This window comes from Lynx canadensis, chromosome A1 (genome assembly GCF_007474595.2).
Source record: "Lynx canadensis isolate LIC74 chromosome A1, mLynCan4.pri.v2, whole genome shotgun sequence".
Classification (NCBI taxonomy): domain Eukaryota; kingdom Metazoa; phylum Chordata; class Mammalia; order Carnivora; family Felidae; genus Lynx; species Lynx canadensis.
This window is the reverse complement of record NC_044303.2, coordinates 188,114,220-188,129,583: the sequence shown is the minus strand read 5'-3', so window position 1 is coordinate 188,129,583 and position 15,364 is coordinate 188,114,220. Positions and strand designations below refer to the sequence as shown.

The 15,364-nt window shown below is 37.4% G+C and overlaps 1 protein-coding gene across 1 annotated transcript in view; it reads right to left on the bottom strand.

Moving 5' to 3' along the window:
* Window positions 1-211: 211 nt before the first annotated feature.
* LOC116738205 (probable phospholipid-transporting ATPase VB) overlaps window positions 212-15,364 on the bottom strand; it is a 28,398-nt gene continuing 13,245 nt past the window's right edge. Inside the window, exons 6-7 of the mRNA XM_032594000.1 lie at window positions 7,752-7,939; window positions 212-2,857 (exon numbers count right to left, since the gene is read on the bottom strand). Of these exons, the coding sequence (XP_032449891.1) occupies window positions 2,620-2,857; window positions 7,752-7,939 (426 nt within the window). The 3' untranslated portion in view covers window positions 212-2,619. The remainder of the gene's footprint in view (window positions 2,858-7,751; window positions 7,940-15,364) is intronic.

Here is a 15,364-nt window from a genome sequence, read left to right as displayed (position 1 = left end):
TCACAGCCCCTAGCACATCACAAGGCATCTAGTAGGGGCTTAACAGAAGTTTATTGGATAGATAAATGGATGGACAGATGACTAGAATAAATGAATGAGTGTGAAGAAGGATGGGTGAACAAATGAGATGGTGCCCAGAACTTCCGGCAATTGTGAAAAACAATATTTATTTCTTTTTTTCTAATAAAGAATAGCACATTTCCAGTCAACCAGTAAAAGTATAAAAATTACTAAGTACAGTCATTAGCATAATGTTATAGGAAAAATTATAACCTTTTCCCCTAAATGGCATGTTGGGTGGTCACAGTTGCTTTGGTTTCAAAGGGGGGCAAGAGTAGGTAATAAGCTATCTCAGGTGGCCCAGGACTGAGGAAATTTTCAGTATAAAACTTGGAAAACCCCAGGCAAACTGGGATGGTTGGTCATGCAAGAAAGAGTGCGACATCACAATGTTGGGTATGGCTTGGCATTTAGGTACAGTGGTCTGACATCTGCATGACTTTCCTATTACCTTGTTTCCTCTTAGCTCTGAAATAAAAATTCCTGTGTTATTGTTGAGGATGTTACAACTTTCAAAGGGTTTTCACGTCCCTTATGTAATTTTGACTTGATCCTTAGGCCAAGTCCAGGAGGTAGGGCAGTTCTAACCTAATTTGCAGGTGTGGCATCTTGTTTCAAGGCTCCTGGCTCCTAGAGAGTACAGTAGCAATGACTCAATCCAGATTTACTGAAGCCAGTGTTCTTTCCACTATTCTCTTCCTCTCTGAAACATCCCACCTGTCTCAATATGGCTTGCAGGAGTGGGCAGGAATCAAATGGGGGAAAGGGAGGACCTTGAGATCCAAGTTTTGGCTCAATCTTCTCATTTGGAGCAATTCATATCATTACTGCTTTGCCTCTCTAACAATCTCCATGTAGGATTCTCCTGTTGGCCATTATTAGTAACATCATGTGGCACAGTCAGTAAAACAGATACAGCATACTGACTCCAGGATAATGCTTCAAATGGTCCCATCAGTTAGGTTTGTTAGCAGAATGGTCAGTGGATGAGCTCAGTTTGCCATTTGCCAACTTGATTGTTGAGATCTTTTTGTTCATCTTTGCTGAAAAGTTACTCAAGTGTTAAGTCAACTTGTGTGTGCGGGGTGCTATGACTCTTAGGCTCAAAGACTTATCACAACATTGCATCCATCCCTAATATACAGGGATTTTGCTGAATATATAGGTACTATCCTAAAGAGGAGAGGGTTCAGTAGCCTTCTCTGGCTTATCTTAACAACTACGGACAGGCTATACTTGCCCATAGTATACCTTAATTCTCTTGATAGCCTCTTAGAATTCTATCAGCTATTTTTAAAATTTCAATACTTTTTTGAGTTCTTTTACATTTTGGCACTTATAACTCTATGGATAAGAAGTTGTGTAATCCTTTTACCTCTACAGTGAGACTTACTCTGATTCTCCCTAAAATAACTGAAGCATGGGTCGGTGTCTTCCAGGTCTTTAAGGTGTAATTGTTTGGGCTCAGTGTTGCTGTCATACATACTATTCCGGGTGCAGATGTATTAAAGTCTACCAATCTTAGAGCTGAATGAGGATGTGTACTTGTATTTTAAAAATGAATAAATAGCTTTAAAAAAGAATACTGCTCCTATCCTCTTGGTACAGATTGTGGACATATGGTCTATTAGCTAAAGCTTGGGGTTTCCAGTGCACCCATTTGCTTTAGCATGTTCCTTCTGCCTCTTACACTAGCTGTGGACCTATAATTCTCAAAAGTCTCTGTGACACTGAGTTAAAATCTAGTTTTAATCTTTAGATATGGTTTTCTTTGGGTTAGAGACAAAAATAACCCAATTCTTGATGAATGAAAGAATTCATATACTCAAGAATTCATATACTCAAGATAAAGTACCTGTGTGTATGGGTTTCTTTTGAAACTTTAATTCTTGGCACAACAAGGTGATGTGTCTGGGCTTGACAAGCCCAGAAACTTCCATACCTTGAGAAATTGCCTGGGTAGATATATCTCTTAGAATATTGGCAAAGTATGGTCTAGTTGCATTGGCCACTGGCTATACTTATCTAAAGGGCCACAAGAATGTCTCTGGGCTAAAAAAAATTAAAACTCAATGCATGAGAAACATAGCTTCCTTGTAAAAATTCTGTTTGCATGATCTGCTACCTGGCAGCAGGAGAAAGGTAGAGGGTGACTGGTTTCCAGTCTTTTTATGTCAAAGCCCTTGGGGCCAGCACTTTCTTCAAGGAAGTCAAACCTGGTCAGGAGAAAAGAACAAGAATGACACATCCTTTCCTCCATGAAAAGGAAGAGTCATGGGTGAATTAGACCATTGATTGGGTGGTTTCCTTTGAGTTTATACAGATTTCTGCAGGCTATTCATATGGTCAGTGAACTCTGGGATCAGCGATGACTGCTCCTGCTTGAGGGCCAGTACTCAGCAATCTGTCCACTTGAGTAGGTTCCAGAAGCCATTGTCCTACTAGACCCAGAAGAAGGTATTCCCTGGATTAGAGTTTAGCTGAGGAGTCCTCTGGGCATGGGTCATCCCTCAGATGGTCTCTACTGCATTTCTCTCCATGCAGCACCCAGTCCTTCTTTCACTTGTACTTGGAAGGGCTAGAGCTCTTTGGGCTGTTGGCTCTGAAGTCCTGTTCTGGGACAGGTGGCACTGGATGGTGGGTATGCTGAGCCTCTTCAGGAATGGGGGCAGGCCTCTGTCTGTTTCTCCAACTCTGGATTTCTAGATCTCTTTTGTCCATGGGGAGTTTGTCGATTTTCTGAGCTTTTAAGATCAGAGACTTCCCATAAGTCCCTTGTAGAGATAGGAAAAAGTACCTGGTATGAAATAAAAGAATAAAGGCATGTTGATTTTTGTTGACTTCTTGAATTTCAGCATTGAAAAGGACCTTAGAATCTAACTCCCCACACAGGGCAAGATCCTCTTTGTTACACTCCTGTTGGCTATCAAATCTATGTCTAGGCATCTCTGGAATTGGGGAGTTCAACAGTAACAAAATATAATAGCTAACATTTATTATCTACCAGGGCTATCCTAAGTGATTTAGGCGTTAACTTACTTCATTCTTCCAACAATCCCATGAAGTTGTACTTTCATTTCTCTGTATGTACAGATGAGGAAATTGAGGCACCAAGAGATTAGTGATTTGTCTAGGGGAGCCACACAGTGATGGAGTGGTGATCAGAACCAAGCACTCTGGATCCCAAGGCTTTTATCCACCATGTACAAGGTGGTGCATTCTATTTCTGGGCAATTCTAAATCAGGAAAATGTACTTCCTTTGTAATGTCAATGCTTTGTCTAACTTATTAATGTTTAAGTAGTTTCTAAATACATGTTCTTTCCCTGAATCTGTGGGTTGACTTGACAGCATCACTATATTATCACTATTTGCTAGATGAAGAAACTGAGTCCCTAAGTGATAAGAAGGGTTTCCCAAGATTTCCAGAGAAGTTAATTGACCTCCCTGAATGGTTAACTCAGGTGTTTCCCCCTGCCAAGTTGAAGGTAGTGGACTCTGGATTTGGGAGTCTCCATCTGTGTTTAGAATCTAAGTTTAGGGAAAAAAGGAATGAGAAGGTGAATAAAACCATGTGGTATATGGAGAAAAAAATCACACCATTACATCATTTTGTGATATTGGGCAATTCATGTTCCCTCTTTTGGTGTCAGTTTCTTAACCTAAAGTGTAATTCAGTTGCTCAGGATACCTGTGATCTTTTCCAAAAATAATCCTTTAAAAGTTTTTATTTCTAAAGCCTTATAGAAAGACTCCATCCTTCCACTATTGTCTAAAAACTTTAGGGTGACATTACAGTGGCCAAAGGGTTTCTGAAGACAACAGTAGTTTCCATGGAATCAGATAAACTTTCCCTCATTCTTTCTCTTCTCACCCAGTGAGGCAGTACTGGTGACCATATATATGTTTCAGGAAATACTAACTTTCTTGCTTGGAAATTTGAATTTTCTCAGTTTAAGCCTTTCCTCCAAGCTAGCACTTTCCTTCTTCCAGCCATTTATTTAACAAATATTTGTAGAGTCCCTACAATGGGCCAGGCCCCAAGGGATTAAAGTGTGAACAAGACAAGGTTCTTGCTCTCATGTAGCACGTAAGTAGACTTCTAAATGCAGAGAGCACAGAGAGTGTCAAACACCTGATCTAGTTTGAGAGACCTTCCTTGAGAAGGAAACATTTGAGGACTGAGAGATGCATAGGAGGTAGCCAGGCAAAGAGGGGGTGAGAGAACAAAATCCTGAGCATGATGGTTGAAGTATGGATAGTGAGGACAGAGTGTGGAAATATGACACAGAAGGTGTTCGTAAGGCCAGAGCAGGCAAAGTCTGGGGGCCATAGCTTGGTTTTTGTGCTTTATTGTGATGACCTTGGGAAGCCCTTGGGAGGGACATACACGGATGACACGATTACACTTTGACACAATAATAATAGGTTAGAGCAAACCCAATAGGAGACTACTGAAGTAATTTGGGGTAAAAAGATTAGAAATAGAGCAGATGGATATGAGAAATAGGTACAAGACAAAACTGTCAGGTCTTGGTGACAAGCCAGATATGAGGTGGTGAGTGGTATCAAGGATAACTCCCAGGGGTCTGTCCTGGTCCTGTGTGGGTAGCATTTGAGAGAACTCTGGAGGAGACCCAAGTTTCTTTGATGGTGGTGCTGACAGAGGATGGATTATGAATTAAATTATAGAGGTCTCTCAGTTTCCTCAGACCTAACATGCCTAGTGGAGGTGATGATTGGTATCTAGAAAGATGTATCTAGAATTCAGAAGAGAGGTCTGGACTGGGAATTTATATTGGAGATTTGTCTGTTAAAAATGATATTTAACTTTACAATAGTGGTTGCTATGTATATGGTGAGAACATAAAGTCAGAAGACAGAAGAACCCAAGACTAAGACTAGACATCAACTATGTCAAGGACATGAAGCAGCAAGGAAAATAAAGGAGAAGTAGGAGAAAGATGAAGAGAATGTTGTGTGATTTAAGCCAAGGAAAGAGTGTTCAAGGACTGTTATCCTCTCTTGTAGCTAATTAAGATACTGCTTTGTGTTGTAAAGTTAGTGTGTTATTTCTTTTGTCTTATCTGTAAAATAATTTACATATTCCTAGTTTAAGAGACTCAGTACAGTTCTTTAATATTGCTTGAATTAATTAGACCAAGATAAGTGAGGTCACAGCTAGTGGGCTAATTATCACAAGCTTGGTGAGTGAGCTCAATCTCCATTATGATAAATATAGCTTATAACATCATGTGAACAAATAGTTTTCTGTGGTGAACATTCGATTATGTAGATTTCTTTAAGAAACATTTATTGTTCCAAAGTTATAAGCCCACAGTCCTTGGAACTATTAAAATAATTGTTTCCCTATCAGAGGAAACCTCTGCCTTTCTTAGTAAACAACATTAAACAGAAATCCAACTTTATGATGATAATAAAGAATAGCAGAGATTTAACTTCTGTGTTATTGGTAACTAGCAAGTAAATATTTTCCAGCTTTCCCCTAATTTGTCCCTCATCTGTTTTAACAATCTATAACACTGAAGGTTCATCTTGTCAACAGTCTTCATTCTTTTCAAGGATCATCATCAAACTGGTTGCTGTTGGCTCTAAGTGTTTTCTAGCCAAGGGTAAGCAAAGAATGTATGATAATTTTCTTTCCATATCCTAAATCTGATACAGAACAGGGAGCTCAGTCCTTGGGTAATGGTGATCATAACTGTGTGTAACCCAAAAGTGTGGACAAAAAATCCATATATTTGATGCTTTTTTTCCAATGAGAGCACAATCTTCTTTGTCTCCCCCAAGGGTTTGGGCTGAAGAAGGTGTGGGGTGGGCAATATTTCCTCTGAGGTTTGTACTTGTTGTTAATTGCTTCCTGCTTTTCACTCAGGGCCCTCTACCAATACTAGTCACTTTCACCTGTATTATGGTCACAGTTGTGTCTGAATCATATACTGAGTTGCAGGTTTCTTGAGAACAAGGGCTCTGTTTTATTCACCTTTCTGTTCTTCTAACATCTATTGCTCGTTTATCTCAGAGTGCAGCATATGTGATGGGAACCGTGCTAAATGCTGGTTATATAATAGTAAGAAGGATACCTTCTATCCAGGAGTTAATGGTCAGACAGAGACAGACAACAAATGGCTGAAGGCAGTGACAGGGTTACACCAAGGTGATGGGAACACATAGGAGAGGGGGATGTATTTCCAGGTAGGAAGGTAGGCAAAGTCACAGAAGGGTTGGAATTGATGCCTGAAATGATGTCAGAGAATGAGGAGGTTTGGTAATAGGAAGTATATTCCAAGTAGAAGAAATTGCATGAATAAGGGCAGGAAGGTGAGAAGGCATGGGCCTTCAGGGGAGCACAGGAAGCCTGGTGGTGTTGAATCCAAACTTTGAAGCAGGGAGGTGGGAGAGGACTGATGCTGCAGACACCAGCAAGGGACAAGGAGGGAGGCATTGCACATAGAGCATACTTAGAACTCAACTGATATTTATGTTTGCCATCTAGGTATCTTCAGCCTTTATGCATCAGAGGTCAAGGCTCTGAGTTGGCTTAGGACAAGGAAATGGAAACCAACCTAGGTTAAGCAAGGTGCCACATTTATTAAAGGAAGTAAGGTCTGCTATAGTTCTCTAATTTTGGATTAGAAAAAGTTCTGTGCAGTGTTGAGATAGTCTGTTTACTATAGCTTATAATGGTAGGGAGGCTGAATTTTGATGTTTACAGTGGAAAGATCTTAAGAATGGAGAGGGGCTAAGTCTTGCCCATGGGGTACATCATTGTGAAGTTCACGGACTGCTCTGACTAGAGTGTGGGCTGCAGAATAGAACACTGGCCATTGAATTGGGAGAATCCAGCTCCCACTGTTATGTGTGGTGGACTTGTGGACACATTATGTTCTTTCTTGGGACTTAGCTGTCCCATGAGCAAGTGGGACTAGAACCATAGCTCTGTTTAACTTCTAGGTGATGGCAAAAGTAAAATGAAGTGCTAGGTAGCATGTGGCAAGAGTGAGCTTCAAGGAAATATAAGGTATTATTGTTGCTGTTTTTCTGGATAAGGCAAATGCAGAAGGTTTAGGCTAGAAATGTTAGAAATAGTCCCTGGACATAAATGATTTATTTGGCTAATACAGGTTGTGGGTGTGTGTGTGTTAAACAAATTTGAGTAACATTAAAAAGTTGGCTATTTCATGCAAAATTTGGATTTATGAAAAAAAAATCCAAAGCTCTGGAATGCTAAGACTTGATCTTTCCTGGTGGCAATGATAGGGTGAAGCTGAGAAGGTCTTTTTCCCCACGTCTGTACTTCACCTGGTTTGTTGCAGTTGCTTGTCTGTCCCTGTAGATATTTGAGTATGAGACTCCTTGGCTAGTAAATAAATGATCCCTTATGTACAACAAAATTTGTAAGGCAGGAGGGCAGGAATTATTACTCATTTTACAGATACCACAACTGAGGCCAAGCCAGTTGGGGACTTTGCTACTCTGTGGCTGACCTGGGACCACACTCTGTGTTATTTGCTTTTTAGTTTATTGGTCTCTCTGTCCTAGTACCCTGTCTTTGAAACTGTAGTCTCAAGGTTCCTATCAGGAATCAAACTCCTGACTCTAGGATTATGAAAATGGCTTAATAAGTGGGCATTGGTAGTTCTATGAAGATGACAGCCCCTGTGCTCAAACCTTGGCAGAAGAGCTGTGACTGGTGTGACGAAGCAGATGAGGTAGAAAGTGGGGTCTGAGAGCTGGCCTTCCATCACCCAATAGGGATTGGTGGGACTGTTGCAGTTGATGCAGATGGCATTGTAAACAAGGGACACCACAAAGTACATCAGGAAGCTGCCTGCCAGAACAAGTCCGTGGATAATGGTCTGTGGAAGGAAAGGAGAAGTAAACACTGTTAAAAGTATAGCTTAGATCGGGAGGCAGTACAATCATAGCACTTGGCTAACTTTGTTGTAAACATTTTTTGGGGGGAGATAAAAAATTAAAAAAAAACATGCAGCTTAATGGATCATTATAAAGTGAACACCCGTGTTGCTATAATCCAGAATTTGAACACACCTACCCAAAGAGCCCTGAAAAATTCTGTCTCACCCTTGACTTTGGTGATAATTTCCAAGCGATCCTTTGTAGTTTCACTGCCTATCTACTGTTTTCTAAATGTTAGGTAAATAGAATCCTATTTGGTGTGATGAATCCATTTTTTTTCACATGTGGCTACAGTTTATTATTTTCAAAGCAGACAGTATTCTGTTGTCTGATCTTATTCTGTTTTGTGTTTCTTTCCCCATTCTTATCCTCTTTTAAACTTACTATTTTGTACAATTTCATTTTCTCCCTTTACTGGTTTGAAAGTTATACACTCCATTTCTATTCTTTCAGTGATTACTCAATAAATGATAATAAGCAATCTTAAATTACCACAGTCTAAAATATGTAACTACTTTTCCCTCCTCCTGAATTATACAAGGACTTTAGAGCACTTTAACTCTTAACCTCTTTCCTGACTTATTGCTACTGCATTTTTTTCCGATTTTTTAAAAAAATTCAAGTTAGTTAACATACAATGTTGTCCTGGTTTTAGGAGTAGAACCCAGTGATTCATCTGTTACATATGACACCCAGCGCTCATCCCAAGAAGTGCCCTCCTTAATGCCCATCACCCATTTAGCCCATCCCCACACCACTTCCCCTCCAGCAATCCTGTTTGTTCCTTGTATTTAAGCGTCTCTAATGGTTTGCCTCCTTATAGTTGAATATTGTCAATATTCATTAAAATTCAGTTACATGTTGACTACTGTTTATGACTTCATTCCTTCTTGCATCTTGGACCATCCATCTGAGATTTTTTTCCTTTTGCTTTGTACCTCCTTTAGAATTGCCTTTAGTGGGAATCTGCTGGTGATCTATTCTGATGTTTTATTTCATTCTCATACTTGAAGGATATTTTTGACAGATAACAGAATTCTTGTTTGGCAGTTCTTTTTTTCTTTGCATATTTAAAATAGCACTCCATTGTCTTTTGGCTTATGTTTTTGCTACTGAGATGTCTGTTACTTTTGTTTCTAAGAATGAAATCTTTATGTCTTAAGATCTGGCTATTTTTATGGTTTTTGTCTTTAGTATTCTATAGTTTCTTTATGGTAAGTATGTGTTTCTTTTATCTTGGGTTTTGTTGAACTTGAATTTGTGGATAGATGTTTTTCATTTTTGCAAAATTCTTAAGTAACCATCTTTTTTTGTGTGTGTTTTACATTTTATTTTTTTAATATGTGAAATTTAGTAACCATCTTTTAAACTTACTGCCTATCTCATTTTCTCTCTCCTTTCCTTAGACTCTGATCAAATGTATGTAGACCTTTTCAGATGCCACACTATCCTCTATACATTTTGTACCTTTTCCATAATTTTTATTTTTCTTCTGTTTTATATTTTGCATAATTTCTCTTGACAAATTCAATAAATCTCCCTTTCAATTTTTTTCTGATTTTTTGTTAAGCCAGCCACTGTATTTTATTTCTAAATGTTTTATTTGGTTTCTTTTTAAATTTGCGAGGTTGCTTTATATAGTTTACCAATCCTTGCAGATATTTTAAAGCTTATTCTTTACTTCTTTAAACATAGTAAACATAATTTTCTATAATATATATCTGATAATACCAACATCTGAAATATATTTTTTTCTTTAATTTATTTATTTTGGGAGAGAGAGTGCATAAGCAGGGGAGTAGCCTAAGCAGGCTCCGATCTGTGTAGAGCCCAATGTGGGGCTCTATCTCATGAACTGTGAGATCATGACCTAAGTTGAAATCAAGAGTCAGCTACTTAACTGAATGAGCCATCCAGGTGCCCCTGATGCTTGTTTTTTTTTTTTGATCCTCACCAATTGGTTTTTGTTTCTTTGAGAGTTGGTTACTTTGGATTATGTGATGCTCTTTGCCCTTAAAGTTGCTAGGAACAGTTTGAGGCATAGGATGAGATACCTTTCTCTAGAGAGGGTGTATGTGTTTATTTTGCAATGTCCTTGGCAACTGTCAGTCTTGAATTCACTTTAAACTGAATTCATATGTCAAAATTTGGCTCAACGAAGTACTAGAAACTTGGGCTGCAAATATGTCTGAGGCCAACCCATGGTTCTTTTCCTAGGACAGTTCTTTTTTACAGATTCTCCAAGCCCTGTTCACAATGAGAATGATTCCTACAGTACCTGCTGGGGAGATTGAATAGGTAGGTCCATTTTTTTTGGGTGTACCGTTACCCTGAGGTATAGCTTTGGGGTCCTAATTTATTTATTTTTAAGAATTAAACATTTATTTGCCTTCTAAAAAGATGGAAGCAATAAATCATAAAAACTTCCTTGAAAAAAAGTCTTTGAAAATAACTTTTCATGGCTTCCAGGGGAAGAAAATCCATCACCTGGTTAGCATCAGGTGGTATCAGTAGTTGATTGATGTTTTTCTTTTTCTTTTCTCTCTTTTTAAAAAATTTACATCCAAGTTAGTTAGCATATAGTGCAACGATGATTTCAGGAGTAGATTCCTTAATTCCCCTTACCCATTTAGCCCATCTCCCCTCCCACAACCCCTCCAGTAACCCTGTGTGTTCTCCATATTTAAGAATCTCTTGTCTCCCCCCTTCCCCGTTTTTATATTATTTTTGCTTCCCTTCTCTTATGTTCATCTGTTTTGTATCTTTTTCTTTTTAACTTAATTTTTTATTTTTAAAATTTTACATCCAAATTAGTTAGCATATAGTGCAACAATGATTTCAGGAGTAGATTCCTTAGTGCCCCTTACCCATTTAGCCCATCCCCCCTCCCACAACCTTTCCGTTAACCCTCAGTTTGTTCTCCATATTTATGAGTCTCCTCTGTTTTGTCCTCCTCCCTGTTTTTATAATATTTTTGTTTCCCTTCCCTTATGTTCATCTGTTTTGTCTCTTAAAGTCCTCATATGAGTGAAGTCATATGATTTTTGTCTTTCTCTGACTAATTTCACTTAGCATAATACCCTCTAGTTCTATCCATGTAGTTGCAAATGGCAAGATTTCATTCTTTTTGATTGCCGAGTAATTCTCCATTGGATATATATGTACCACATCTTCTTTATCCATTCATCCATCGATGGACATTTGGGCTCTTTCCATACTTTGGCTATTGTTGATAGTGCTGCTATAAACATTGGGGTGCATGTGCCCGTTTGAAACAGCATACCTGTGTCCCATGGATAAATGCCTAGTAGTGCAATTGCTGGGTCGTAGGGTAGTTCTATTTTTAATTTTTTGAGGAGCCTCCATACTGTTTTCCAGAGTGCTACACCAGTTTGCTTTCTTTGGGGGTCCTAATTTAATGTGGGCTCTTATTAGACTCTTGCCTTGGGTGGCTGGGTTTGATTTCTGAACTTTTTGCTCAGTCAAGGTGCCAGAAACAAAGTTCTTTTTGAGCAGGGTTGCAAATACCCTCAAGGAAACAGGATTTGGGTCTTTGTCTAGAATCCCCCCTTCTCAAAGGTTTTTGTTACTATCCTGTTAGCGTTTTTATGATTTTGAAGAGTTTTTTTTTTAATTATTCATTTTTAGTTTTCAGTAGGAGAGATGATCTGAATAATCCAGCCCCTGTTCGTGAAGAAGAAAGCAGTTAGCTATTTTTTGTTGTTGTTGTTATTTAGTTAGTTTTGTTAGGTAGCAGTTAGCTGCTTTGGTGGGAACTGTGGAAACTGACAGTTATTCAAATTCATGTTTGATTTCTATCTGGGAAAACAAAGAGACTGTCCTTCTGCTTCAGGTACTTTCAAAAGAGAAATGCGTTTTTTCATAATGATTCCAATAGCTGACTCCTTTGCCAAGAGCACTGGAAATTGCCAGTAACCACCGGGTTAGCTAGTCTAGAGATACATTAGGTGAGTTAATAATGCTGAATGGTGAGTGAAAGGAATAGGTACCCTCTTTGAAAGCAGCCAGATGCAGTGCTGTGAGAAAGTGGGCTGAGTGACCAGTTAGGATATAGAATCTTTAGTCTCATCACCCATATGATATATGGTTGAGGACTGCTTATGCATTTCAAGGCATTTTGAAAAGTTAAAAGAGAGTAGAATTCTTCTTGGGAAATATCTTGGGCTAGTTTTTTAAAAAATGGAATTAAATTGTGAAATACTTCAAGCATACAGATAGTACACCTCATATAGCCAGCACCTAGCTTTATCAATTTTAACTTTGTCATATTTGCCTCCAATTTTTATTAAAAAATTAAGTTTAACATATACAATTAAAGCACCCATAATACCCCGCAAATGTTTTCTTTTTAGTCTAGAACATAAATTCAGTGTTCTCATCACTCTCATACACATTTTATACCTACATTTTTATGAATACTTTTTTACTTTATCATGTATATGTATCCTTCAACTTTTTTTTCCACTAGACCTTATCCTTTTGGAGTTTCATCCATGTTGATAGATATGGCTTTAGTTAGTTATTTTACTTGTTCTATTGTATGAATATGCCACAATTTATTTTCCTATTGATGAACACTTATGCTTTTTCTTTTCTTTTTTTTTCTATTAAGAATGATTAATTCTTGAACATGTTTCTGTATATACACATGCAAGAGTAATTTTCAGGATGCATCATACTTATAAGTGGAATTGTGTCATAGCAGATGAGTACTTAAACTCCTCCAGCTATTTTCAAATTGCTCTCCAGAGTGATGGCATTAGCTTATATTTTGTAGTCTACTACCAGGATATAAAAGTTCCTTGGTCGGGACTTATTATCTTTAACACACTGCTGAGTCGATTTGCCATTCACTTAAAATGTTTATTTATTTTGAGAGAGAGAAAGAACTCCAGCAGGGGAGGGGCAGGGAGAGAGGGAGAAAGAATTCCAAGCAGGCTCTGTGCTGTGAGCACAGAGCCCAATGCAGGGTTTCATCTCAAGAACTGAGAGATCATGACCTGGGTCCAAATCAAGAGGGGGACACTTAACAGACTGAGCTACCCAGGCACCTTGCCAATAATTTATTTAGAAGTTTTATATCTCTGTTTGTTATGGTCTATGATTTTCTTTCCTTGTGACCTATGCTTATTTCGGTATCAGGATTATTTTAGCTAATTTCTGTAATGGTGACTGGTTTATTCAGGTTTGCTGACTGACCTCGGTTATGTTTTGGTAAATTTTAAAGAAATTATCAACTTGGTTTAAATTTTCAAAAAATATTAAAAAAATGATTATAGCTATGTTTATCAGTCTTTTTCGTCTTATTTTTGTGGTCTTTGTGTATGTCTGTGTGTGTGTGTGTGTCTTCTCCTGGATCAGTTTTGCCAGAGATTAGTTTTAATTAAAATTCCAGTTTGGGGGTTCCTGGGTGGCTATCAGCATGGAGCCTGCTTGGGATTCTCTCTCTCTCTCTCTCTCTCTCTCTCTCTCTCACAATAAATAAATAAACTTTAAAATAAAATTCCAGTTAGTTCACATACAGTGTACTATTAGTTTCAGGTGTACAATATAGTGATTCAACACTTCCATATAACACCCTGTACTCATCACAAGTGCAATCCTTAATCCTCATCACCTATTTAACTCATCCCTCCACCCACCTCCCCTCTGGTAACCCTCTATTTGTTCTCTATAGCTAAGAGTTTGTTTCTTGGTTTGCCTCTCTCTCTTTTTGCCTTTGCTTGTTTATTTTATTTCTTAAATTCCACATGAGTCAAATTATATGGTATTTTTCTTACTTCACTTAGCATAATACTCTCTAGCTCCATCCATGTCATTGCAAATGGCAAGATTTTACTCTTTTTTTTATGGCTGAGTAACACAGATTAGTTTTTATTAGGGTTTTGAGGAACTCCATTATTGGTCTTACTGATCCTTTCAATTGTTTCCTTGATTTTTCTCTTTAGGTTCCTTGAATTGAATTCTTTTTTTTTTTTTTTAAATAATAAAAGCATTAGATGCATCCCATAAGTTTGCATATATGGTACTTTTATAGGCATTTAGCAATAATTTCCATCATGATATATGCTGGACCTTGTGAATTATTTAGAAGTACATTTTGAAATTTCCAAGTATGTTAAGTTTGTTTGGCTCTCTTTTTATTGCTCATTTTTAATCTAAATGTGTTGTCAGAAAATCTGATGTTTATGATTCTTTCAAATTCCTTTGTGAGAATTTGGTCTTTTAATTTTTGGTATATCAACTGTGTTTGAAAAGATACATGTTTGGTATTTGTTTGAAACAGGATTTTATATATTATATCTAACTACATTAGATCAAATGTGATAATTTATTCAAGGCTTCTATATTGTTTTTGTTTGATCCATTTCTGATAGAATTATATATAAATATCACAGTTTTCACAGTATAATTGTGAATTTGTCTATTTCCCCTTATATTTGCTGGACAAAAATATCCAATCTGATAATTTTTGGTTTTAACAGGTGAATTAAATCTATTTACATTATTATTGGTATTGATATATTTGGGTTTCTCTTGAACATCTTGTGTTTTATTTTGGGGGGCAATCATTTTTCTTTGCTCTTTTTTATCTTTCCTACATCCTGCAGAATTGATAGTTTTCTATTTTCCTCTTACTTATTTCCATTCCTTTATGGTTAACCTTAAGTTTTTAAGCTACATTTTCAAGTATTAAGATACCTTACATCTTTAGACACACTAAATAGGGACTTCTATGGAAAAATTGATAGTTAACTGCCTATTTCTATCTTCCTCCCATTAATGACAAAGGCTGTAGCATAAATTGCCTATTGAATAGCTCTTTCTTACCGTTATGTTGTTTCTTACAGTTTTAGCTTTCATGTTCTTGCAGAAGTATGTTTCTACTTTTGTTTAAGTATCTGAAAATGTCATTTATTTTGCTCTGGTCTTACGTGATGTGCAACTCTTTATTTCCCCTCAGGTCTTTGAAGATGATTACTCCACTGTTTTCTAGCTTCTATTGTTTTTCAGTTTAACTGCTATTCCTTTTCAAGTAAGTTGTCCATAGTCTTTGGTAGACTTTAAGATCGTCTCTTGTACATTGTATAGTTTTGCTATGATATATCCAGATTTATATTAATTTTCTTTTTCAATGATTATCTTTTCAGATATTGCTTCTCTACCATTCTTCTTCTAGCCATTATTCCTTTGAATTACTTTTTTCATATTTGTGTGGCATTCCAGATGAGTTCCTAGTAATATCTCCCAATTTGGTAGTTTACTCCTTGCCAGTGTCTGATCTAGAGTGGATCCCATGAATTGAATTTTTAATTTCAATGACAAAATTTTCATTTTGAAGA